This window comes from Artemia franciscana, unplaced genomic scaffold (assembly GCF_032884065.1).
Source record: "Artemia franciscana unplaced genomic scaffold, ASM3288406v1 Scaffold_1171, whole genome shotgun sequence".
Lineage (NCBI taxonomy): Eukaryota > Metazoa > Arthropoda > Branchiopoda > Anostraca > Artemiidae > Artemia > Artemia franciscana.
This window is the reverse complement of record NW_027062753.1, coordinates 114,362-141,819: the sequence shown is the minus strand read 5'-3', so window position 1 is coordinate 141,819 and position 27,458 is coordinate 114,362. Positions and strand designations below refer to the sequence as shown.

Here is a 27,458-nt window from a genome sequence, read left to right as displayed (position 1 = left end):
ACCAGTACTAATGCTACTGCAACTATTGCTACTACACAAGCTAAGAGTATTAACGTGAAGTTTTAAGGAATGTTTAGGCGGATGTTGAACTAATCAAACGAACTATGAGCATGTAGATTTTGACAACGGTTACCAAACAATATTTGAAAAAACGGTTTTATGAAGTTTGACCTTTAAGGGTAAGTTGTGGGGATTTTAAACTAGCCAGAAGGCAATATGTTTATACTACCCCTACAGTTACTGTAACTGATGACTCTAAGGATATTAACGTGAAAATTTTAGCAAACGTTTAGGGGGGAGGGTTCAATTAAACAAAAAACTATATGCATGCTTGTATTCAAAAGGGCACATAAGCAATATCATTGGCAGCACTATTCTGGAATAGCTAGAAGTATCATTGAAACTTTGAAAGAGCTAATTCGAAGCTTTTAAAGGAGGTATAAAATTAAATTAAACAATTTCATTTGTGCCATTATTAAAATCTGTTGAAAAAGTTTCTCCAACATACAAATAGCAAGCCAAACTATGGATTCTTACAGAAAAAAACCTTAAAAGATTTAAAATACTTAGTTTTCTATGAAAAGACTATGTCAATAAGAAAGGAACAAAAATCAATTTTAAAAACTTTTTCCATAAAACAAGTTATTCGAAGAAAACTAAAGAACTCTGTTAAACCAGAAACGAGCGGAAATATATTCAAATAATCTTCCAAGTGTAAAACTGCCAAAAATCATCATCAATAAATAAATTAAACCCAAAACAAGTAAAAAATTTTCTTGAGCTGGGCTGACAACCCCCATGCCTTCTCTAGAGCTAAACACGATTTATACTTTACTAAAAGCAAAATACATTTGATATCTTTAAACTTTTTTACTCTAATAAACGAAAAGTTATTAAAATTTTAAGACATAAATGTCAGTATAATTATATTCAACTGACAACCCGTGGTCTTTTATTTTCAGTGCAGTGTAAATTTTCTTGTCTTGAGAAGGCCTAAGGGTTCTTTTTTTATTTTGTTTTTAAGCAATATTTAGTTTTATAACATAACGGAAAAATTGTATAACTGGGGGGGGGGGGGTCGACAAACCCAATATCCCTAGAGAAGTTGTTACTGGACCGTTCAACAATGCTAACAAAATGGTTGTCTCAAAGTTTTATGTCTGGAAAATTATGGATTAAGGAGGAGGGCTGCTTGCCCTCCAAACACATTTGAATCTTAAAAAGGGCACTAGAATTTATAATTCCCAATCGAATTAGCTTCTTTAAAAGTTTCAATGATATTACTAGCCATGGTAGAGCAGCGCTGCCTATGATATTGCTTGTATAACCTCCTCGTCAATACCTTGCTCTTCACGCTAAAATTTCTAGCACTTTTAAGAAACCCTCCGATTCTAATTAAACGGTCCTTGTGTTTCAAGAATGGTTCTTAAAAATGGAGACAAACAGTCAAACTTTACCGCAGAGTACAAGGTATTGAAGAGGGGCAACCCTATCATACCCGGAATAATTCTATTTGTTTTGGGTTATAATGTTTCTCCTTACCTCCAGCGGAAAAAAATTTGTTTAAATTTGTTTAATTTCTGATCGTTTTTCAAATGATGCGGTAAATCTGGATCACCCTCCATGAAAAATTTCCTCCCCTCATGAGAAACTCCTCCATGGAAAGTTCCTTCCACGCAAATTACACTCCTCTCCCCCTTTTAAAATTCCTTCCAGACAATTCCATCCTCGCTAAAAATCCCCCTCCCTCCGTCAAATTTCTTGCAGAATATTCAGCCTAAAAAATTCTCCTTGGCATATTTTCATTTGACTAAGAGTAAGTTCTAATCGTTTCCCAATCACCCCGGAAATTCCCCCTTCTGTGGAAGTTATTTCCTGGAAATCCAAACACGTGAAGATGTCCCCCAGAACATCTGCACAGACAAAATTGAATAGGAAAAAAGAAAGTAAGACAAATGAAAGGAATTTCATATAGGAATTCGGTCAAATCCCCCGGTGTAAAACTTCCCCTGGAAAGTTCACCCCTGGAAGTTTCTTTTGGCACGGGCAATATCCCCATGGAAACCCATCCCAAGGGCAAATCCTCCCGCCCCACCCCAAAATGTCTTTATGCTTCCCATAAGCAATGGAATTTTTTTTTATAACTTAAAGACCTGTCCCCTGGGGATGGGGGGGGGCATGCTATCTCTAAAGGTGTAGTTCTGGGACTTTTCAACTATGCTCAACAAAATGGCTATCTCAAAATTACGATCGGACGATTTTGGAGAACAAAGATATGGGAGGGGGTCTAGTTTCCTCCAATCTTTTGGTCACTTAAAAAGGGCACTAGAACTTTTGTTTTCCGTTCAAATGGGCCCTTTCTCGACGTTCTAGGACCATCGGATTGATGCGATCCCCCTTAGAAATTTTTTTAATAAAAATAAAAACCAAATAAGCACGCTTCCGTAATCTTTCTTCCTACAAAAAATAAAAAATCCACATTTTTGAAATTAAGAGCATGAAACCTCTACAGTAGGGTTCTCTAATATGCTTAATCTGATGGGGCTGAATCTTTTGTCTCATAAAGATTTTTTTATTTTTTGGGAGTCTTTCCCCTCATTTTGGAAAATCAGGCACATTTGTATGAGGCTCGTAGCCTTTTATGGATAACACTAAGCTTAATGAATGTTATATATTTGGCCTTAATATTAATATATATTTAGCCTTAATATTGTTATATATATGTTTATTGATCTTGAAATTCTGTTTTTTCGAGTCCCGATTGTTTTTTACCCTTTTCGCTCCTTACTTACAGTTCGTTACCACAAACTGTTTAATATAATGCCTCTCCAATTATATATTATTGTATTTAAGACGGCTATAAGTAGGGAAAATATACACATTTCTTTAGCCTGAATATCCGGTTTATCTTCTTTGTTAATACAAAGATAAGTCTCGTGAGGTTTTTTATTTGAAGTATTGTTTTGAAGCATTTTGATTGTTTTGACATGTTAGTTAGAACTACTATTGATTTTATCTGAAAATGTTTGTTTTTTAGACTTATTTTGTGATTGGAAGAACTGTGAATTTACTACGACTTTAGCTTCTGAAATTTTGGCGCATGTTGTGTACCATGCTGTTCATGCAAGTGCAAAAAATAGAGGTCTGCAATTTTTCCAGGAATACATATACAAGGTAAAACAATGTAGCCATTTCTTCGTGTTTTGTTGACTGAGGAGCATTCACTGGGTTTTTAAGTAACAGAAAAGAGAAAGAATAAAATCATAAAAACAGCAAAGGAAGGCTGAATAGCCTAAAAATTATTTGAGATTATGGACGAATTGTAAAAATGCAGTGATCCTGGTTGTCCCGGGCCCTGAGTTTATCACCCTTGCTTACACCCCTAACTGAAGCTCTTGATGGCACTGGGACAGTATAGGGCTCTGTTCCACCTTCATTAGAAAGATTAATCGAAATCATTTTCGTGTGTTCATTTTTAAATTGATCTACTCCATTTTTCAGAGTTATAATTATTTTAGACTGACCATGTTTAGATTGACCATGATAGACCTTTGTTTATTATTGATAAAAAAAAACTTTTTCCACAGAATAAGTTTTTCAAAGAAAAGTAAAGAGCTCCATTAAACCAAAAATGAGCAAAAATAGAATTGAATAATCTACCAAGCGTAAAACTACCACAAATCAGCATCCATAAATTGATGAAACCCAAAAGGAACCAAAATTATAATTAATAACCAAGTCAAACTCAAAACGTGTAGAAATTAAAAGAGTAGGGCTCAAAAACTCTATGCATTCCCACGTCCAGAACAAGTTTATTAAAGTGCAAATTAGATTCTGGCCGCGGGAAGGTATAGAGTTTTTGAGCCCTACTCTTGTTAATCTCTGCTAGTTTTGAGTTTGAATCGGTTATTTGTTGTAGTTTCTGTTCGTTTTCGGTTTCATTACTTTATAAATGCTGATTGGTGTTAGTTTTACGCTTGGTAGATTATTTGATTCTATTTTTGCTCATTTTGGTTTAATGGAGCTCTTTACTTTTCTTTGAAAAACTTATTTTGGGGATAAAGTTTTTCTAGTTAATTTCTCTTTGTTTTATATTGACATAGTCTTTTCGGGAAAAAAAAAATAATAGTTTAAATCTTTTTGGTTTATCTTAAAGAATTTATAGTTTAGTATGCTATTTGTATGCTGGAAGTTTTTCAACAGTTTTTAACAATATACATTCTTTTGAAAATCTGGACACAAATAGTAGCGTTTAATTTAGTTCTAGACCTCCTCTAGTTGACCTGAAAAACAAAACTTAATAACATTTGCAAAAAATCTATATATGCTATTTGACAGCTTGGATACACTTACACTTGTTTGATTTATTTAAATTTTAAGAGCAGAAGTAGTAATGGAAGTAGCAGAATAGAAATTGCATAGCTGGGGGGGGGGGGCTGACCTACGCAATAGCCCTAGATATACAGTTACAAGACCTATCAGTTATGCTGAACAAAATGGCTATCTTAAACTTTCCTCGCATGTGTATAGTTTTTTCTCTGAATTGAAACTCCCCCTTAACGTTTCAACTTAATGTACTTATTGTCACTAGTTGTAGTAACCTTAAAAGTAGTATGAAAAGTATATACATAGTTTCTTCTGGCTAGTTCAAAATCTGTCACAACTTACCCTGAAAGGTCTAACTTAGTAAAGTAAGCCGTTATTGTGACATTGCTTTGTCATCTTATTGACAATGTACATGATCAGAGTTCGTTTTGGTTTAGTTCAGCATCCGCCTAAATATTCCTTGAAAGCTTCACCTTAATACCCTTAGCTTGGGTAGTAGCAATAGTTGTTAGCATTATTAGCAGTATGGACATAGCACCTTTTTTTCAACATTCCCATCAGCACACTATGAAATTTTAAACTTAAAATTTTAAATTTTAAAAAACTTAAAATTTAAATTTTAAACTTTAAACCGGTCCTGAAGCATTGCTAATACTTCCTCTTCACAACCTGTGTGGGCATAGTGCGTTTCGATTTATTTCAATACAGTTACAATACTGCCCGAAATTCTCGCCTTAATACCCTTAGGTTTGTTAACAATAGTAGTAGCACCAGTAGCTGTAGTAGTAGCACTAATAGCAATAGGAGTACAGTTAATAGTACTAGTCTTAGCCTTAATAGCATTAGTAGTTGTAGCAGTAATAATAATAGTAGTAGTTGTAGGAGTAGAAGCAGTAGTATTATGATGCAAATATTGTCTTTTGGTTTGTTCAACATCCCCCACAACAAGGGTTGCAAGTTTTAATTTCACACACTAAACTGTTCTTAAGATATTGCTAATATGCTTTTTTGACAGCCTGCATACGGATGGTTGGTTGTTTTCCGTACAATTTTTTAATATTCTCTGAAAATTTACCTTCATACCGTTAGGTATAGTTGTAATAGCAGTCACAGAAGTAGTATTACTACTCAACTTAATACAATTAGCCATTGCTATGACACTGTCGATCTGTTCTTTAGATAACCTGTATATTCATATACTTCTTGAAATTTTCATCTTAATGCTGTTAACTTTACAAGTAGTTGCGGTAGCACTAGCTGTTGGAGCAATAGTAATAGAAGTAGTAGAATTAGTAAATGTTGCAGTAGTAGTACTATTACTAGTAGTGTGCACAAATTGCCTTTTGGTCAATTGATCTTCGCCTTTAAAGAACTAATTTTCTGGAAGTATTCTCTGATAGTTCCAACGCTAATTTGACAATCTAAATGCACATAGTGCCTTTTTTTAGTTTTGATTTTCCATCAATATTCTCTCAAATTAGAATTAGCCTTTATAGTACTATTATGACAATAGTTTCGGTGGTAGTAGAAGTATTTGCAGTATTAGTGTTGTATTAGTAGTAGTAATGGTAGTAGCAGCATCAGTATTAATAGCAGTAGGAGTATGTCCATGTTGCCTTTTGGTCAGTTGAACATCGATATCATGATTCCCCAGAAATTTCACCTTGACACGTTAAGCCGTTCAAAAATTTTTGTTGGTATGCAAAATTGACACCCTTTTGACGCCCTTTTAACTTCAATATTCTAAGCCTTACAAGTTGGTCCAATTGAAGTAGTAGTCTGAGTAGTTTAGTGGCAGTCGTATTACTAAAACTAGCTTAGAATTACTAGAAAACGTGCACATATTATATTTTTGTCAATTGATCTTCCCCTTGAAGTATTCTCTGAAAGTTCCAATTTAATACCTAAATCAGTTCTTGAGATACACCCTTTCGACAACCTGCATGTGCATTTTGATTTAGTTCAAATTCCTCCACAATATTCTGTCAAATTTTCACCTTCATGCATGCTTTATTTTGCTAGTATCATAGTAGTAGTGGTAGTAGTAGGAACAGTAGTAGCAGTAATAATGCATTATTATAAGCAGTAACAGTAATAGCAGCATGATTAATAGCAGTAGTTGCTGGCACATTTTGCATTTTGGTCAACTTAACATCCCACTCACGATGTCCCTGAAATTTCCTCTTGATACGATAAGCCGTTCCATATGCTTGTACCATTCCTGATACGCTTGTATCAGCAATCTGTATGCACATAGTATGTTTTGATTTAGTTCAACTTTCCCCTCAACGTTTCCTCAGATATTTTTTTCTGTATCCTCAGCCTTAGTAGTACTCGCTACAAAATTAGTAGTTTTAGTGGTATTGGTGCTAGCAGTAATAGTACTTATGATAACAGTAGAAGCAGCAGTAGTTGTAGTACAGCGTGCAAATATTGCCTTTTTGGTCAATTGATCATCTTTTTGGTCATTAAAAATGGCACTACAAATTCCAATTTAAAATAAAATTTGATCCATTTGAATTTAATGCGACCATCCATTCCATAAAAACCTTATGCGCCCCCCAGGGTATAACCAAAAGCCCTTGCCCTATGGCTCTGGGGGCCATGCCAACCGTGGAGGTATTGTTATATGTTCTTTGGACTACTTCAAGTAAAATTACCATCGTACATTTTAATCAGATGCGTTTGGAGAAAAGAGGGGCAGAGGGGGGGGGGGGGCTAGTTAACCTCTATCACTTTTTACTCTTACAAGGAAACTAGAACTTCCAATTTCAACCCAATGTGCCAACTCTAAAGTTTACACAGCCATCCCTTCTGTAAGAACCTTAAATGCCCCAGAGACAGACATACCTTACAACCCTCGTCCTCAGGCTTTGGTAGTTTGTATCAACCCCAAATGCCCCGTTCTATGATCTTTAAACTATTTGAATAAAAGGACTATCTCAAAATTTTTATTAGATTAATCTCGGAAAAACGACGTGTGTTTGTGTGGAGGGTGGGGGGAGGGGTAGCTGCGCTCTCATCATTTTGACCCTTAAAAAGGGCACTAAAACTTCTGATTACCAATTCAATGAATCCCCTCCAAAGCATATACGACCACATTTCTATAAGAACCTTATATGCCCCGGGGGTATAACTTACAATCCTTGCCCTGAGAGCTGTGGGGGGGGGAGGGAGGTATCTTTTCACAAACATAATTTTTTGACCTTTTAACTACAATGAACACAATTGCTATCTCCAAATTTTGATTGGTGGTGTTAAGAGGAATGATGAGCTTTGAGGGGGGGGGGGGCTGGTTTTTTCAAATCACTTTCACTCCTGAAAAGTGCACTATAACTTCCAATTTCAAGTCAAATGAGCCCCATCGGAAGTTTATACGATCGCCCATTTCATAAAAACCTTTTATGCCCTAATGGCATAATTTACAACCCTATCTTCAGGGTGCTAGGGGGTTCTGTCAACCTTTAGAGGCATTATTATATGTTCTTATGACTATTTTGAACAAAATTGCTATCTGATAATTTCAATCAGATGTGTCTGGTGAAAAGAGGGGTTGTCGGTAGGGGAAGGGGGTTAAATGCCCTCCATCACTTTTGACCCATAAAAGATAGCTAAAATTTCCAATTTTCAACTTCCAAAGTTAAACAACCTTACCTTCCACAAAAACCTCAATGCCCCTATGGCATAGCTTACAACCTCGCCTCCAGGCTCTGATGGTTTGTAGCAACCCCCAAAACCTTGTTAAATGACCTTTGGACTATTTTGAATAAAATAACTGTCTCACAAGTTCTATTGGATACATTCGTGAAAACGCGACGTGAGGGGGGCTAGTTGCTCTCTGATCACTTTGACTCTTAAAACGGGCACTAGAAATTCTGGTTAACTGTTTCACAAGCTATTGGATACATTCGCGAAAACTCGACCTGAGGGGGTATAATTGCTCTCTGATCACTTTGACTCTTAAAATGGACACTAGAAATTCTGGTTTACAATCCACTGAGTCCCCTTCAAAGTAAGTATGAAGTATCTCCGAAGAATGCCCCCAGAGTCTGACTTACACTCTTGCCCTGAGATTTGTGGGGGCGGGGGTGTCTTCCTCAAAGACGTACTTTCTGGACCCTTCAACTACAGTGAACAGTATTTTCATATACAAATTTCAATTGGATGTCTGGGAAAATGATGAGCCTGAGGGGGGGGGGTTGCTCTCAAATCACTTTTGACTCTTAAAAGGAGCACTACAACTTCCAATTTCAAATCATTTGAGCCCCATCTGTAGTTTATATGACCACCCAATCCACAAAACCTTATATTCTCCCAGGGTATGACACACCTATATTACCTATATACTTACTATATCGAGGGTACTGCGAGGTTGTGTCAATCCTAGAGGCATTGTTATATTTTTGGGGGGGATTATTTTGAGAAAAATTACTATCTCACAATTTCAGTCAGATTCGTTTAATGAAAAGAGGGGCAGTCAGGGGGGAGGGGCTATCTGCCCTCCTTCACTTTTGACTCTTAGAAGGGAACTAGGACTTCCAATTTTCAGCCAAATGAGCCTCCTCTAAAGTTTTTATAAGCATCCCTTATAAAAACTTTAAATGTCCCCGTGGTATTTGGATTATTTTAAATGAAATGGCTATATAAAAATTTCTATAAGGTGCATTTCGAGAAAATTTGACCTGTATGGGGGTCCCCTCCGATAAATTTTATTCTTGAAAAGGGCGCTAGAGCTTCTGATTACCAATCTAATGAGTCTCCTTCGAAGTTTATGTGACCACGCTTCCATTAAAAACCTTATGTGCCCTCAGTGCATGACTTACAAACCTTGCCATGAAGACTGTGAGGGGGCTGTCATCCTCAAGGATATAATTTATCAACCTTTCGACTACGTTGAACAAAAAGGCTATCTTAAAATTTTTATCGGAAAAGTTTGGGAAAAAGATGGACGTGGGGGGGGATTGCCCCTCTGATCACTTTCGACTATTAAAAAGCGCTCTAGTCTTCTCAATTTCAAATTGAATGAGCCTTTTTTTGAAGTTTCTACGGCAACGATTTTTATTAAAAAAACCTTATATGCCCCTAAGGAATAACTTAGAACCCTTGCCTTGAGGGCTGTGGGGGGTGTCTTCCTGAAAGACATTATTTCAGAACCTTTCAACTACGCTAAACAAAGCGGTTATATCAAAGTTGTCATCAGAAGTGTTTGGGGAAGTGATTTGTGTGGGGGAGGGGGTTCATTTGACCTTCTTTCGGTTTCGACTATTCAAAAGGGCACTAGCTCCTTCAGTTTCCAATTGAATAGGCCCTTTTTGAAGTTTCTACGACGACGCTTTAAATAAAAACCTTATATGCACCCAGGGCATAACTTACAACTCTGAGGGCTGTTGGCGGGTGTTATCTTCAAAGACATAATTTTGACTACGTTGAACAAAATGGCTATCTCAAAAAGTTGATTGAAAGTGTTTGGAGAAATGATGGGTGTGTGTGTCTGGGGGGGGGTGTTGTCCTCCAATTACTTTCAACTATTAAAAAGACTCTAGTCCTCTCAATTTTTAACCCAATGAGCCCGTTTTGAAATTTCTACGACAACTCCTTCTATACGAAGTGCCCTGGTCGAAAAAAAAACAAATAAAATAAATATGCATTGTGCCAACATCGTTCTTTACCTAGCAGCGCTATTGTGTTGCCTATGATTTATTGTCTTATCTAAAACAAAAATAGTCAGAATTTTTTTTTCGAAGATGAAGGGAAGAGGATCAGAGTCTGGAAAGCTTGAAATAGCATTATTTTTGCAATTTTGCTTATGGTTTCGAATTAAAGGGGGCTTTATAGTTGTACAAATTTGAATGGACATGTTCAAAGTTGAAGTGCTTCCACAGTACCACTTACTATTTGAGAGGCAACGCTAAACGCTATGGCGTTGCCCATACTAAAGAGGAATTAGGCTTCAATATGCTATTATATCAGTGTTTTTCCCCAAATGTATTTTATATGGAAGAGGTAGTCGTCTAAACTCCGAAGGAACTCATGCGATAGAAAATTGAAAGTTTTAGTGCCCTTTTTAAGAGTCAAAAGTGATTGGAGTGGAACCAGCCACTCCCCCTCCCCCAACGCCTTTTCCCCCAAATGCTTACCATCAAAAGTTTCAAATAGCCATTCTGTTTAAAATAGTCCAACAGCAATGTGTAAGGAATGACTGAGGTTGTTGAGTTGAAAATTTAAGGGAGTCCTGAGAGGGATGTTAAACCAACCCTGTTTTTAAATGCTCCCTTCTCTCATCACTGATCAAGAGAGATTCTGCTCAAAACTATCAAAAGATCATGTAGCTATGCCTCCGGGAATGTAATGCCCCTAGCCTCCAGGGTATGAAATATAAACTAAATATTCTGTCCCTTTTTTACCTGCAGTATTTATCATTAGGAAAAGGCTGGATTTTAAATCTGGATGTGTTGAGAAAGCTTCAGAGTATTAAGAGGAAACTTCAGGGAATACTTAAGGGCATGTTAAACTAAATCAAAAGGTACTCTGTGCTTACACTTTATCTTTGTTTACACTTTATTTATTTTTTTACACTTTTAGGGCATGTTGGGGAGAATGATAAAAAGTGGCCAGAAAGCTACCAGTCCCCTTGTACTGCTTTTTTAGCTTCCCTTCCTCCAAAGTTATGTGATCAAAATTTTGGAATAAATATCATGTTCGAAATAATAGAAAAGTCAATTAACTATACCTCCAAATATGACACACAACCCCCACAGCCCCTAGGGTAAGCGTTGCAAGCTATATAAGTTGCCCATTGCTTATATACAGTGTTGATTATTAGCAAAGGGGGCGTGTTTGATCCTGAGTCTCCAAAAAGGCTAAGGGCATTAAGGTGAGACTTAAAGAAAATTTTGAGGATGGTGGCAAACAAAATCAAAACACACTATATGCACAAGAGCTGTCAAAAAGAAATAACAGCAATATTTAAGGAACAGCTATGGGTATCGAGTTGAAAATTTAAGGAAATGTTTAGAGGGATGTTGAAAAGGGAACGGTAGGCAACCCCCCCCCCCCTCACACCTTTGCCCTTTTAGATGCTCCCTAACACTGATAGAAATCTTAAAAAGCTGTATTATTCAATATAGTCACAATATCTAATAATTATGCCACTGGGGATGTCCTGTCCCTACAGCCTCCGGGGTTAGAAATATAAATTATGCAATTTTGTTATTTTTGACATGCAGGTTATATTATTGGGAAAATAGTGGATGTTTGATCCATGGTGTTGCCCGAAAGGCTAAGAGTTTCGAGACGAACGCTAAATAGAAGAAACTATGTGTATCCGAGTTATCAAAAAGGTTTAGCTATATTATCTTAGAAACAGATAAGGGTATAAACTTGAAACTTTCAGGGCCACTACTACTATTGCAGTTGCAAGTTAGACTGGTTGCGACTGCAACTGTGACTAGTTCCAAATATAACAAACGGCAACTGTGACCGTAACTGCTTGCAACTGCTACTACATCGAGTTGTGGTTGCTTTCAAGGAATGTTGGGGGACTGTTGGAGTTTGAAACTTTGATGCTGTCACAAAAACATCACTTTGTTTTTCAATGGGGGTTGTCTAAAAACTTGAAATTTTTTGACATAAAAAAAAAGGCTAATGTTAAAAAAATATTTGATTAAGAAGCGTTTCAAAGAAAAGTTAAGAGCCATATTAATCTTTAGACCAGCAGAAATAAACTCCTATAATAATTTGGTTTTGTCATGTATTTTTTTGTTCCTAGCACCCCGAATTCAGCTTATTCCTAGAAAGTGGTAAGGTTCTAACCTCTGTGGTTTTTACGGAAAGTGTGGACCTTAGGCCGGATTGATGAATATGACTTTGCATATTGGAAAGCTTCGTAGAACTCTTGCCTGGGGCCAAAAAGGATGGTTTTTGCTTGTCCTTGAGCCAGAGCCTATAGTGTGTGAAGTGAAGTGGAATTTTATAGCCTATGTCAGAGAGAACTATCTGAAGTTATGTAGTCAAGATTTTGTTTCATCTAGCCATGTTTCTGCTTTCGAGTGGAAAACTCTGTTCTAGCAGGCAAGCAGGCAGGCACCAGTTTCAAATTGAAGATGGACTAAAATCTGAAAGTTTTAAATATATGCGGCAGTTACTCGGCCCCACAGCCAATACATCTTCTTTGAGTGATAAACAGACAAATTTACAGAAACAAAACGTGGCATTGTCCCGCGGTACCGAAAGTGCTGCCATTTATTGTTTCTACCTATTTCTGTTCGTGATTTCAGCTGAGTTTATCATTCGGTTTTTCGCACTTGGGATTGCAGTAGAGAAATGGTGTCAGATGTGCCTCCTAAACTTTAAAAGTTATCACATTGCTTCAGAAAGTAGAGTTTATTCTTTGCTCCTTTCTAAGTGATGGCGCTAAAAACTTGGCCTACGGCAAAAAAGTCAACTTTTGAACTAAGAAAGATAGATTTTTTTTTCGACGGCAGTCGATAGATCTTGATGAGCTTCCATTTTTTGGTAGAAAAACTCCTTCGTGAGATGTACCAGTTTGAAAGTTTAAAGGGATTGACAACTTCAGTAGTAAGGTACACACTGAAACCCAAAATAGGACGATACCAATTGTGAGACATATAGGGGAGTTTGAAGCAACAGTCGGCTGTTAGCTCATAATCATCTTCGGCAATGAGAGGTGCGCAGCCTTTGCTAGTTTGTGTACCTATTATTTGTTTCTGGTGTATTTGATGGTAAGACCACTTTGGTTCCAGTGGTAAGACATGTAGGGGACTTGTTTATTTTAAGATCCTTATAGATCAACAACTTCAGCGTTTAATCGAAGCGAGGAAACAAAATGAAAGTATTGCTCTCGCAATACTTGACTCGGCGAAGCCAAACAAACGTTGCCAAAACGCCTCACGTTGTCCATGCAACGTAGATCTAGTTCGAATTGAAAACGACCAGAAATTATTGTTAAAGAATAACTGAAACCCAAAACGAATAGAAATTAAATAAACAGTGGTAGCAAACCTGCAGATAACAGCTACTAATATAAATGAATAAATCTTAAGAAGAATCGAAATTAAACGGAATGTTCAGGTCAAAATTAAAACGAAAAAAAATAACTACAAGCAGGAGTTTATCCACTCTCCACTCCCCGCCACTAATTGTAAAAGCCTATTGCGTCATTTGCGCTTTACTGTAAACAAATTTTATTACAAATATTTTCTTTTACGTTTATTAAAATCGAAAAACAAAAATAAAATTACAGTAAAAAAAAAATCTTGAATTGTGGAGCTTCCAGCAATTAAAATCATTATAGGTCAAATATTAAGTTTATTTTTATAAATTCTTTCTAAGGACTGTCCAAGATATATTTAGTTTACAATACAACACAAATGACGCAATAGGCTTTAGACTTTTACAGCTCAGGGAGAGGGAAGAGGACGTGGCCAAACTCCTATTTGTAGTGATTTGTATTCATTTTAATTCGAACCTAAATATTCAGTTTGATTTTTATTCATTTATATTAGTATCTGTTATCTGTATGTTTGCTAGGATTGTATATTTAATTTATGTTTGTTATGGGTTTTGTTTACTCTTTAATAGTAATTAATTAAAAAAAAAAATTCCGGAAAACAAGTTTTTCAGAAAAAAGTAAAGAGCTCCATGAAGCCAAGAATGAGCAGAAATAATGTAAAATAATCTTTCAAGCGTAAAATTACCATAGATCACTATCAATAAATAAATTAAACTCATAAAGAACAGAAATTACAATAAATAGCCGAGTCCAACTCTAAACGAGCAAAATTTAACCTGAATAGGGCTGATAACCCCCACTCCTTCTCAAGACCAGAACATAATTTGCGCTTTACTGGAAAAATAATGGATTTTCAGTTTAATTGACAAGTGGTGATATTTGTTCCTTAAAATGTTGATGTTTTTTATTTATGAAAGTAAGAAAAGTGGAAACATTTAAAACGTATTCTGTTTTCATGTATTTTGTTTTCAACATCTGATTTCCAATCCAGTGAGCCTCCTCCGGAGTTTCTACGACCAAGACCGTTATATGCCCTCGCGGCATAACTTACAACCCTTGTGCTGAGGGATGTTTGGGGGGGGGGTTGTCATCCTCAAAGACATAGTTTCTAAGCTTTTCAACTACTCTGAACAAAATGGCTATTTAGAAATTTTGATTAAGTTCTTTAGGGAATTGATGGGCGTGGGGTAGGGGGCTTGTTGCCCTCCAATCACTTTTGACTATTGAAAAATTGCCTTTCAATGTTCAATCAAATGAGCCTTTTTTGAACTTTCCGCAGCAACAAATGGCTATATCAGAATTTCTATCAGATACATTTTTGGGAACATACGAAGGGGGGGGGTATCCACCCACAGATCACTTTGAATCTTTAAAAGGGTACTAGAACTTCCGATTACCAATTCATTGAGTCATTCCGAAGTTTATACGACCACCCTTTTATAAAAACCTTATATATCCCAAAGGCATAAGTTGCAACCCTTGCCCTGAGGTCTGTGTGTTTGTTTGGGGGGGGGGATATCATCCTCAAAGACTTATTTTTATGACCTTTTCACTACAATGAACTAAATGGTTATCTCAAAATTTCGATTGGATGTGTTTGGGGAAATGGTTGGTGTGGGAAGGGGGTTAGTCACCTTCTAATCATTGTTGACTATTAAAAGAGGCACTTTCCAATCAAATGAGCCGTTTTCGAAGTTTCTACGACAGCAAATGGCCATCACACAATTTCTATCAGATGCATTTCGGAAAAATACGAGGGTTGGGGGGGGGCATCCAACCTCTGATCACTCTGAATCTTATAAGGGCACTAGAACTTCTGATTACTAGTCAAATGAGCGTCCTCCGAACGGTTATGCGATCAAACTTTTTATATAAACCTTATATGTCCCAAGGGCAAAACTTACAGCTCTTGCCCTAAGGGCCGTGGGGGAGGGGTTGTCATCCTCAAAGACGTAATTCCTATACCTATCAACTAAGTTGAACAAAATGGCTATCCCAAGATTTTGATTGGATGTGTTTGGGGGAATGGTGGGCGTGGGAGGGAGGTTAGTTGCCCTCCAATCACTTTTGACTATTAAAAAGGGCTCTAGCCCTTTAAATTTCCAACCAAATGAGCACTTGACAAAGTTTTTACGACAACTCCTTTGATACAAAGTGCCCTGGTCTAAAACAAAAAAACAAAACAAACAAATAATAATACTCTGTGCCCACATATTTCTTTACTTAGGCAGCACTATTGCGCAGCCTAAGATTTCTTATACCCAATCAACTTTAAGGTTTATTATACTCAATCAACTTTATGTATCTAAATAACAAAGATTGATATACGTTATGACCAAGTGCTTACTGTCTTTCGATCATTCATCATTTTTTTTGAAAACCCCAGAATTTTAATTAGGTATTGCATTAAAAGAACAACCTTTTTGTCTGTCTAACTACTTTTGTGAAGAGATGAAAATAAGGTTCGTTTAATTTTGCGTATTAATTTTGATTTATAAGTTTCTTTTTATCGAGGTGAATTGTAGTTGAATTTTGTATTGACCTCTCCTTCATACACCTTCTTCTCCTTAGCTGTAACTCGCTTAGCTGGCTTAGTCGCTTAGGTTTTACTTCTTCGTAAAAACCTTTATTCTGCGTAACGTCCTCTCTTTAATTACAAACTCGAATGGTGATTCTGTCTCATCTGACAGTTCTTTTTTTGTCAACGCATTGAGTTGACGATGATTTACTAATATCATTGCAGTAAGATATCCTGTAAAAAGCACTGTCGTGTAACTGTTCGATTATTCAAGCCATCAGTGGCGTCATTTTGTCAAAATAGTGGGAGGGGCAAAGTTTGAGCTAATTTTCCCAAATCAAGTGAAAATGACAGTGATAACTGAAAACTGATCCATATATTACCAGAAAGGCAAAGGTATACTGAAGAAAACCGACCCGTTTCTCTGGATACTTGAATTATGCAGGCACAATTTTTGCAGAAACTAAATTTCAGCTAGGGGGGTGGGAGCAAACTGAGGTCTAGAGGGGGAAAGATCAAGGTTGGACAACCCAGATAAAGCTGGAATGATGTTAATCTAGGCTTGGTGTCGTAATTGAGCATGAAACAGGGTCAGACACAAGAGGAGTGTCCACCAATGTATCAACCTCGCAAGACTTAGTGGTACGAAGAAATTGTGGTGGTTGTAAGCTAATTTCTTGTTAGTTTCTGATCCTTTTGACTAGTTTGAATATACTTTTTTGAGGGACGAGTAAAACGTTAGTCGTTCTGAAGGGGAAAAAACATTTTTTCAAAAAATTTAGATCATAATGGAATTATAATACTTTCACTTGATTGGGCTTCAATTGTTTCTATGATCAATATTTGTTATTTCAGTTTTGCTTTTATACATCTCTGATGTAAAATCTCGTATCCTAGATTTTATAGCAGTGATTCCACGTGTTTGAACATCTGTCGAAAAACAAAAAGCAAACAAATTAAAGTGCAGCAATAAAAGGACAAAGGATAACATGCGCATCATTCTTATAATATTTACGCGTACAGTATCTATTCTAAAATGGGACCTTTGGATGACTTTGGGTCCTTGTTCACGGTCCATAGGATCAGGCGTGTATTTGGCTAAAATTAAATATCAGATCAAGCTTCAGCTTTATAATATGCTAACTCAGAAATCCATAAATACTAATTTTGTACAGAAGGACTTCTCACCTTTTGCGTTTTGTTGGGCTCGGCAGATGAAGCAATCATGCCTTGGACCGGACTCTAAATGCCAACACTAAGGCCAATTGTACACCCTTGGGCTCTGTTCCACACTTTCAAGGCAACTAACTCGATGTTCCAATGTGACCTGACGATTTTACGGGGATATTGTATCTAATTTCTTCAGTGTATTGGTTTCTTCAGATTTCTAAACGTTGCATATTGTTGCAAAACCATATCTAATATTCCTTTGATTTCGTCTGGTTTCATAAGATTATTAAATTTAATTCCATGAAATATGAAGCGGAATAAGAGACGATCGTGGGATATTTGAGCGAGGCACCGATTGGTACCATGAGAAAAAAGTTGTGAATAACTTTCTAGTTTTCAAGCAAACACCCTTTTTTAATCTAACTTTCTGTTTTAACCTCTTTATTGACAATGAACATATGTACTTAACAGGCGCGGTGGAATTTTTTTTTTTGATGCACGAAGCTCGTCAAAGTCTCAAAAACAGACAAAGCCTATGATCTGACAATAAATATCTGTAAATTTCGTTGGGAACCCCCACTTGCTGCCAATTTGTTGCTTTTTACTTTTAGTTTTTTTTTCTGAATAGCAACGAGGCTATTGTAGTTATTACCACTTGAAGCTGCTAAAATATATAGGAAACAAATAGAAATTATTATTATTCAAAAAAGATCATTAAAAAAAGAGGCATATAGGGATTTCTATGAAGCGTTTATTTTTGGTGGACATCTCTTTAGATTTGGGACGGCAGAAACGCATTGCGTTTTTATATTTGTTAATGGGAAATGTCTATTATTATTTTTTCTATATTTTTTGTTGAACGAAAAATAATGATTAATTCATAATCTTTAAAATCTATTAGATTACATTATGGCTGTCCTAAATTATCAGATACTCAGCATGTTTTCACAATTGGTGTTTGTCTCCCACCGTATTGACTGTTTTAACTTTAAATATTACTATTGAAATATCTGACCTACTTCCGAAATCAAAGTAAGCCATGCACATATTTCACTAATAGTGGTGTTTTCACGCATTCTGGAATCTGAGTCATGCAAGACTTTCAATCTGCAGCATTGGAGAATCAAATGTTGGGCTCTGGATAGGTCACCCTCACCAATTGAAATGCAAATAGTTAAAAATTATTAAAATTGCGGTATGAATAATTGCTCTAAAGCACAAGACACTAAACACATATTTGAGAAATATTTTTTGATTTTTATTGAATTGGTATGTAGGCTAAGGCTTTTCAAAAATGTCTGAGCTTAGTATTGCAATATAGAGGCCAAATGTAAATAACCTTAAATAAATTTTCAGCAAAAAGAGTATTTAAAAATTTCTCAGGCAGTTGATACATACCACCTATGTCAACATTAAAGATTACAGAATAAGTGAAAAACAGATTAAAAATTCAAAACCACCAAAATTGAGTGTATTTATATGCAGTATATATATATATATATATATATATATATATATATATATATATATATATATATATATATATATATATATATATATATATATATATATATATATATATATATATATATATTTATATGCAGTAATATATATATATATATATATATATATATATATATATATATATATATATATATATATATATATATATATATATATATATATATATATATATATATAGGTATAGTCTTTTCGATGTAAAGAAAATAAACTGGGTAATTTAAACTTTTAATTTAAGCTATTTATTTTCATTGTAGTGAAGTACAAATTACACTATAATAATTATATATTCACTATACAAGTCGTCAACATAAAACATTTAGAACAATTCTTTCAATTTTGTTGTTTTAAAAGTACTCTTTCAGTAAGTGTTTGTTGTTGCTTAAAATTGTCTACTGATATTTCTGGGTACCCGACTGATTGACCGTATTTGAGACAGTAAGCTGTAGAAAAGGTGTGGTTCAAGCCATAATGAAAGAAAGGCTGAAATGGGTATGACCTTTCTCCATTCTCCGAATGAAGGATGATAGACTGTCAAAGATTGTCCTTTTCGGCCAACCGTCTAGGGCTAAACCAAAAGCAGGTCTTTCTCGGATGGGGTGGGAGGATGTCGCAAGGAAAAAGGGTTTCAGAGGGACTGGTGCTGCGGTTAGTTCTTAGTAGTAGCTAAAAGTTTGCCTAATCATTCAATATTGTTTTTGTTCGTTTTCGGTTTCATATTTTCGCGAATAGAAATTTTATCCGTTTAGATATCCTATGCAAGCTAGTTCTTTGTCGTTTTAATTCTTAAGTTTCCTCTTTACTTTTAGTCGAAACGCTTTATTTAAAAACCTGTATTCATAAAGAAATACTAATTATCTGCCCTCCTTGGCTTCAGTATTAATTGAATTACGTGTGTCTTGTTGCTCAACTGCTGTAAGAAATAAACTTGTAGCTTCTCTGTTGTAAATGCTAAATCTGAGTCCCGTAACCTAATCTTTATAGGCGTTCAAGGAGTAAGTTTTTTGTAGTGGTCTCAGATGTTGTGGCTTCATAGAGTAGTGATTCTTTATCAGGTTCCACGTGATCAACAGCGACTTTGACTCGTCATAGAATCACAGTAGATTTGAAGAATGAAGCAAATTTTTCACTGCTATTTAACACCGCATGGTGAGTGAGTTTTTTGCTTTGCTTCAATCTGCATTCCTGCGAACGAACAATGAAAACTACCTCAATTTGTGCAAAAATACATCGGAATAGCTCAGCCATACTATATAAGGTGAGGAGGAAGATGCGTTTAGATTTACACAAGTTACAACTGTCATATGGTCTGGAATGAATTAAATCATGCAATAAACATGCTGCACGAAAAGTCGTTCGACCGTTCAATCCATTTTGAATGAAATTCAGTGAGAATCGTAGTCACAATGGTTAGATTCCAGAAGGTTTCGAGAAGTGCAATGGTAATTTCCTTAGCCATTCTAAAATAGTAGTCCTTAGAGAATTGTAAAAAAAAATAATTATAAAGATTTCAAAGGAGGAAGTAGTCCATAACGATAGAACCTTGTTACATCCCTAGTTTCAGGTATTGTACTATGGAGAATATAGATAACCCGAGTATCGCATTTACCCACAGTAAAAAGAGGAAGAAAAACAAGAGCGATACGAGGACGTGTATTGAATCGGTCGGTTGAAGAAAGTCTTGTCTGGCCTTTAAGGGGCTACTTTTTCTTGATGACCAATAGCCGCGCAGGTATTTAGCGCCCCACATTCTTCCACAAGTCTAGGGATTTTCGATAATGTATATTATTTTAGCATATTTTGCTCTCTTTTTTTTTTAGAGAGATCCAGGTTTTCAGCCCGGATGTAAGGACCCTTCCTCCACAAATGAAATACCAATTTTGCCAAACGAGTTCTTCTGTGATTGGGCCAAATGTGGTTTAAAATTTAACGACCCTCAGTTGTTTTATTGGCATGTCCGTGGCCATATAAATTACAGTGAATCAGAAACCTGCGAGTGGAAAGGTAACCTATACTTTATTTTTCAAGTTTGGTTTTATATTTTTTAGTTTTGTTTTTATTGAATTGATGCTTCTGGATCAATTTTCTTACCCGAGAGCAAATATACGGTTCTCTCTCTCTCTCTCTCTCTCTCTATCTCTCTCTCTCTCGTTCTCGCTCTTTCTTTCTCTCCCTCTCTCTCTTCTCTCTCTCTGTTTTTCTCCCTCTCTCTCGCCTTACACATAGTCGCTCTAGTGAATACCACATATGCTTAAGAACCGTACCTGAAACTCTTATTAAGTTGCCTTTTAGTAATTTTAGTGCTAAGACTTATCTTTCTAATTTTTTTTATTTGATTTTCTTTGTATAACTTTTTCTTAGGGTGCCGTTACAAACACGGATGCAGGAGTAAATTTTTAAGGCATCTGATGAGGCACAGTGGAGAGCAGACTCATTCGTGTCCATTCTGTGGTCTTTCTTTTTCCGGAAAAGAACGTTTAAAGGAACACTGGCTGAGGGTGGAACATGTTCCTGTTGGTGGTGCGCCATTTGAATGTACTAGATGTTCAAAAACATTTGTCAGTCTTGTTCTGCTAAAAGTAAAGTATTTTTATATTATTATTTCGTTTTTTACAACAATGACTAAAGATCGTGATGGCTGTTAACATCTTTCATCAGAATATCCGAATAACATTGCATGTGAAAATCTCGTCTATTAGTCGAACAAGTAAAAGTTCAATCTGGACGAATCCTTTTATTAGACAGTGAAAACAGTTGTAAATCTCTAGATATTACGTACACTTTGTGGTGACATCACGTCACTGTGCTTATGACCGAAATATCCAGAGATTTTATAACTGTTTTTGCTGTCTAATAAAAGGATTTATCCCTATTGAACGTTTCTTAGTTTGTCATAGAAAGCCAGCGTGGTCTTTGAAAATTCCTACGTAATACATTAGTAATTGGTTATCCTCGTTTTATGAAGTGAAACTGTAGACCATATTAGTCTATGCCTTAGGCTAGGAACTTTATTGCATTCTCTGTGAAGGAAGAAGTCAAACCATGCAATAGATGTACTTATATGCTGAATTTTTCGTCCCATGGGGAGAATTCACTTCCTTCCTCTTCCTTCTTGTGCAGATATGAATTTGAATGCTGTCTTGTATTCTCTGCTATATTTTCACTTTTTTCCAGTGTTCTTTTATATTTAGTTGTCACAACGTCACTTGTTCTTGGTCTATTACCAAGACTAACACAGTTACGCAAGCTCTTGCTTCATAAAGATCTATTTAAAGCCTCTCTCTTTACACCCTCCCATGAAGTTTCAATTTCCCTTGAATCTTTCTTTAAGTCATCCTTCGAATCCAACCGATAGCAATCTGATTTCTATTCAGCACTAGCTGTTGTTGGTGGGGGCGCTTAGCCCCCCCGCGTGCGTAAGTCGTTACGCACCATATTAGTTAGGCGCCATTGTAGTTGTGTCCCTGTGTCCCACCTGTGAATATAGATAGATATATATATATGTTCTTAACTACGTAAAACTTGCGTATATACAACATTCTTCGCTGTCCCATTGTCTGTGCATATAAATAGATTGTCAGGTTTACCGACTCTTGAACATGCAACATATAATTGTCCATGGGAAAAACAATCCGTATTCAGATCTATACCTCATTATTCTAATGATTGCCCTTGAGCTTTGTTGATGGTGATTGCTAATCGAACATCCCCTGAATCCCCGTCGTCATTTATATATCCTCTGTGCCCCCCGGCGTCCCCGTTGTAGTTGTGTCCCTGTGTCCCGGTCGTCATTTATATTCCCTGTGTCCCGGTCGTCATTTGTGTCCCGGTGTCCCAGTCTGTAATTTCTCTTTGAGCTTCCCGGTCGTCATTTATATTCCCTGTGTCCCGGTCGTCATTTGTGTCTCGGTGTCCCGGTCTGTAATTTCTCTTTGAGTGTACCGGTCGTCATTTATATTCCCTGTGTCCCGGTCGGCATTTGTGTCCCGGTTGTCCATGGGGAAAATAATCCGTATTCAGATCTATACCTCATTATTCTAATGATTGCCCTTGAGCTTTGTTGATGGTGATTGCTAATCGAACATTTCCTGTGTCCCGGTTGTCATTTATATATTCCCCCTGTGCCCCCCGGCGTCCCCGTTGTAATTGTATCCCTGTGTCCCAATCGTCATTTATATTCCCTGTGTCCCGGTCGTTATTTGTGTCCCGGTGTCCCAGTTTGTAATTTCTCTTTGAGTGTCCTGGTCGTCATTTATATTCCCTGTGTCCCGGTGTCCCGGTCGTCATTTGTGTTCCGGTGTCCCGGTCTGTAATTTCGTCAGTCGACAAACAACTTCATGACGGCATAATGCTCAATCCTTATAATGACTTCAGTCGACAAACATGCATGACGTCAGTCAATACACAACAAACAAACAACTTATTTTATATAGATAGATTAGACGGTTGACCGAAAGAACCAATCTTTGGTAATCTGTCATCCTTCTATTCCGATCCTTTATGCAATACAATCGTGATAAATTTACATAAACACTATTTATGAAGAACTATAATCATTTATTTAAACCCTGGTTACAAACAGGAAAAAGCCTATGATTTTTTCTTCTTTGGAATAGTAAGAGACCAACCTCAAAGAATCAGGCTGCTAACTGAGTTTAATATATGCAATGGTTTGTTCTCGTAATGGTCGTCTTTTAATATAGCAACCTGCGATTATGACGTCATTCATCAATCTTGCTCACGAAAAATACAGTTTTTTGTAAAGAATTTATTCTACGTTAAAAAATATTTTTTTTTATTACAAAAGGCACTAGATATGCCAACTTCCTTTAAAACGGGCCATTAAAGAGCTTTCTATGATGTTCTTGTGCTCCGCTATGTAAGCGGAACAGACGGAAAAAAAGATGGTGTTTATACAGATATCGTAGTTCAAGTAACTTATCATGCTTTTCAAGCCAATAGATTTTCTTCGCTATTCAACCCAATTGTCGGGAGGTTTCCTGTATAGGGGTTTCAAACAAGGGGGTTCTAATGGTGTACTTCTTGTTTTGATCTCACACTATGTCCAGGAGTTACGGGCTATTGTATTTTTCAGTATTGGACATGATCGTCTCTTGTTAGGATGCCAGCTACAGCTGAAACCCAGATCTGAATCATACGGCTTCTCGTTGCTTTTTATTGGCATAGCTGAATCGTGTATTGCTTCTTCCTTGCGGCAAACTGTTTTTTATAGTTTTATCTTTTTAAGTTAAATTTGTGTAAAATTCTTACTAGTTTTGGTTTTATCTTCGAGTTTGTTGTCTATTTTAGCAAAAAATTGTTCTATAATTGCAAAAATTTGTCAGATATTTTGACTTTGTTTGTTATTTAGACTTTTTATTCGTCGTTCATTAAAGCGTAGAGATTTAAAAGTTATTAAGAAATGTACGTGTCTCCTTTATCTTAATGCCCAAACATAAAATTTAATAAAAAAAATCCAATGCAAGTAAAGAGCCATGTTAAAACCTGAGAAAATCAAAAATAACCCTGAATGAGAGGATGGTATATCGTCAACCCTGCACTTGGGAGGTTCAAGCGTTGCTAGTGCTTTAATGAATAAAACGGATTTTCAGCCTTTTTGTTGGGAACTTTATATACTTAAATGCTTAATAGAACTTTCAATTGTAGTCGCCAATTTAGCATATGTTAGCATATATTTAGAAGGTCGCAAGTGGACGGCTGAAGGGGGCAATAACTCCATTCAAATACCTTATGTGATTTTACTGTTTTTTGTTTTAATATCTTTACTTTCAGTTTACTAAGAATTTATTTATTTTCTTTTAATTTTATGTAAACGTATTAAGTATACTTAGATCTTGATAAACAGTGTGTAGAATTTCCTATTGTTTTTACGTAACACTAAAACACTTAATAAAGAAACATAATCATATGGGCTTTTTTGTTATTATCAGTACTCAGTATTTGGAGATCCAATATTCCGGGTTTTGTGGTTCAGCTGCACAGGGCGGGATGCAATGATAGTATGTTTATATGATTGGTAATCATTTGGGCGTGCCTGGGAATGACGGATTGATGTCTCTTGAGGCGAGGCCACTTAATTTTGCTTCTCTTTGCGAATCCTTTCTATGATAATGCACTTGTAAATAATTCTCCACCAGCTTGTTATTCATGTTTGCATGATGTTGCTAATACACCGATCCCGAATGATGTGAGAATTGGATTTGTGAACACCCTAGGTCTTCTAAATAGTATGAATGAAATAATTACTTTACTCCCTTCAAAATCTGTCAGTATTCTTCGTGTTTGCGAATCTTTCAAAAAGCTCGTGACAACAAGGAGCAAAGAGCAACCCGGCTCAATAGTAACCGAAACTCTAAAAAATGGAATTTTGAAACCAATAGTTACATTAAAAGAATCGCATTTTTATGCTGATTTTAAATATATCAGTCTTACTTCAAGATTAGTCTTACACATCAAAAGTTAACAGCATGAGAAAATTTGCCTCGTTTTAGAAAATAGGGGAAACACCCCCTAAGAGTCACAGAATCTTAACGAAAATCCCACCATTAGATTCAGTGTATCAGAGAACCCTACTGTAGAAGTTTCAAGCTCCTATTTACAAAAATGTAGAATTTTATATTTTTTGCCAGAATACATATCACGGATGCTTGTTTATTTGTTTTTTTTCTTGTTGTTTTTTTTTTCCCAGGGATGATCGTATCGACCCAGTGGTCTTAGAATGTCGTGAGAGGGCTCATTCTAACAGAAATCAAAAGTTCTAGTACCCTGTTTAAGTGATCAAAAAAATTGATTCCACCTACGCCCCCTCGCACGCTCATTTCCCCCCCAAAGTCACCGGATCAAAATTTTGAGATAGCAATTTTGTTCAGCATAGTTGCAAAACTTAATAATTATGTCTTTTGGGACGACTTAATCCCCCACAGTCCTCGGGGGAGGGGCTGCAAGTTAAAAGCTTTGACCATTGTTTACATATAGTAATGGTTATTGGGAAGTGTACAGACGTTTTCAGGGGGACTTTTTCGTGTTGGGGGGTGTCGGATGGATGGGGTTAGATGGGAGGATCTTTCCATGGAGGAATTTATCATGAGGGAAGAGAATTTACATCAAGGGGGCGCAGGATTTTCTAGCAATATTAAAAAAAAACAATGAGAAAACTAATTTTAAAAAAAGTTTTTCAGCTGGAAGTAAGGAGCAGCATTAAAACATAAAACGAACAGAAATTATTACGTATATAAGGATATCCGTCTCCTCCACAATACCTCGCTCTTTACGCTAAAGTTTTTTTTTGTAATTTCAACTATTTATTCTACGGCCTTTGTGAGTCAGAGGTCATTCTTAAAGAATTTGGACAAAATTCAAGCTTTAGCATAAAGAGCAAGGTATTGACGAAGGGGCAAACCCCTTCATATACGTGATAAAAATACACAAATATAGACGTTCCTTACGTAAGTTAATTCGTAAGTTAGGTATATTTATTACTAATAAAAATATTCGTAAAAAACTAAAAGTTCTAGTTACCTTTTTAAGTAACCGAAAATTGGAGGACAACGAGGTCTCCTCCCCCACCCCTTTTTTCAAAATCGTCTGATCAAAACTATGAGGAAGACATTTAGCCAAACAAAAATTTAATATGCAAATTTCGTTTTAACTATTCATGTTCGGTGAGCCAAAATCAAAACATGTATTAATTCAAAAACGTTCAGAAATTAGATAAAAAAAAACAAGTTTTTTTTAACTGCAAGTTAGGAGCGACATTAAAACTTAAAACTAACTGAAATTATTCCGCATTATTTTATTGTTTTAAAAAGTAGAATTGTGAGAAAGAGTCAAACTTTAGCGTAAAGAGCGGGGCATTGAGGAGGGGACAATCCCTTTCAAGTACGGAATAGTTTCTGTTCATTTTAAGTTTTAATGTCGCTCCTAAGCATTTGAAGTATGACCGTCAAATGCTCCCAGTTTATTTTCATTCCATTGATATGCTTCGTCATTATGAGACTCGGCATAAAGACCAGCGTATTTCTTCTCGATTTATAACGGAGCGATCGAGATTTTCACTAAGGAACATGGTAACTAGTGCATGGAGAAAATTTCACGCTGTATATGATGATAGTAAACCATTTGATATAATCCGACATAAACTTCAAAAAATTTTCATAGAAACTTTTCACCATTAATATATTTTTTCTCTTTATGGATTTTTTCAAATATTTTTTTTCTTTTTTTTTAATTCATCGTCTCTGATTGCTCATGAAGCCATTCTCCATGCAGGTTTGTTTGATTGTTTTGTTATTGTAATAATTATTTTGTCGTTCTGCTTTGTGTGGTGGGCCGTGGACTTGGGTATTGGATCTTCAACTAGTTTTACTTATGTTGTAAATATTGATAGGGCCATCGTAATCACGGGTTCTGCCTCTCCTTAGTGACCCAGTGTATTCTATTTGTTATACCTACTATAATAATAAATTGAATTGTAATTTGCCAAGATTTTTACCCGTTTCCAGTAAAGTGACAAGCTAGATTAAAACCCATGCTAAAATGAAAATTTGGATTTGGACCTGAAGAGTTAGCCTCGATTTTTTCTGGGAAAAACAATCGTATGAATATTATAAAAGCACCCTTAAAGTTACAGTGACAAAAAGAAAAATATTGCCCTCAATGAGATTTAAAGCTGCATCTTCACAATATATATTGTTTTAGTAGGCCAGTTCGTAACCTACGCGACTTGAATTAGTTCGTGAACCTAGATCGCATATAATTAATCAGTTTGAAGTTTTGGCATGGACGATTAGAATAATAAACAAAATATTGATGGTAATTTGTTTTTCATTGGTAGTTAGTTTTGGATCCAGAATTTTGGGAGGTGAGCTGGCT

At 36.0% G+C, this 27,458-nt stretch overlaps 1 protein-coding gene across 1 annotated transcript in view; it reads left to right on the top strand.

The window, feature by feature from the left end:
* Nucleotides 1-3,004: 3,004 nt before the first annotated feature.
* The window catches only part of LOC136042358 (zinc finger protein 782-like), a 53,390-nt gene continuing 28,936 nt past the window's right edge, over nt 3,005-27,458 (top strand). Inside the window, exons 1-3 of the mRNA XM_065727325.1 lie at nt 3,005-3,174; nt 20,387-20,570; nt 20,928-21,145. Of these exons, the coding sequence (XP_065583397.1) occupies nt 20,975-21,145 (171 nt within the window). The 5' untranslated portion in view covers nt 3,005-3,174; nt 20,387-20,570; nt 20,928-20,974. The remainder of the gene's footprint in view (nt 3,175-20,386; nt 20,571-20,927; nt 21,146-27,458) is intronic.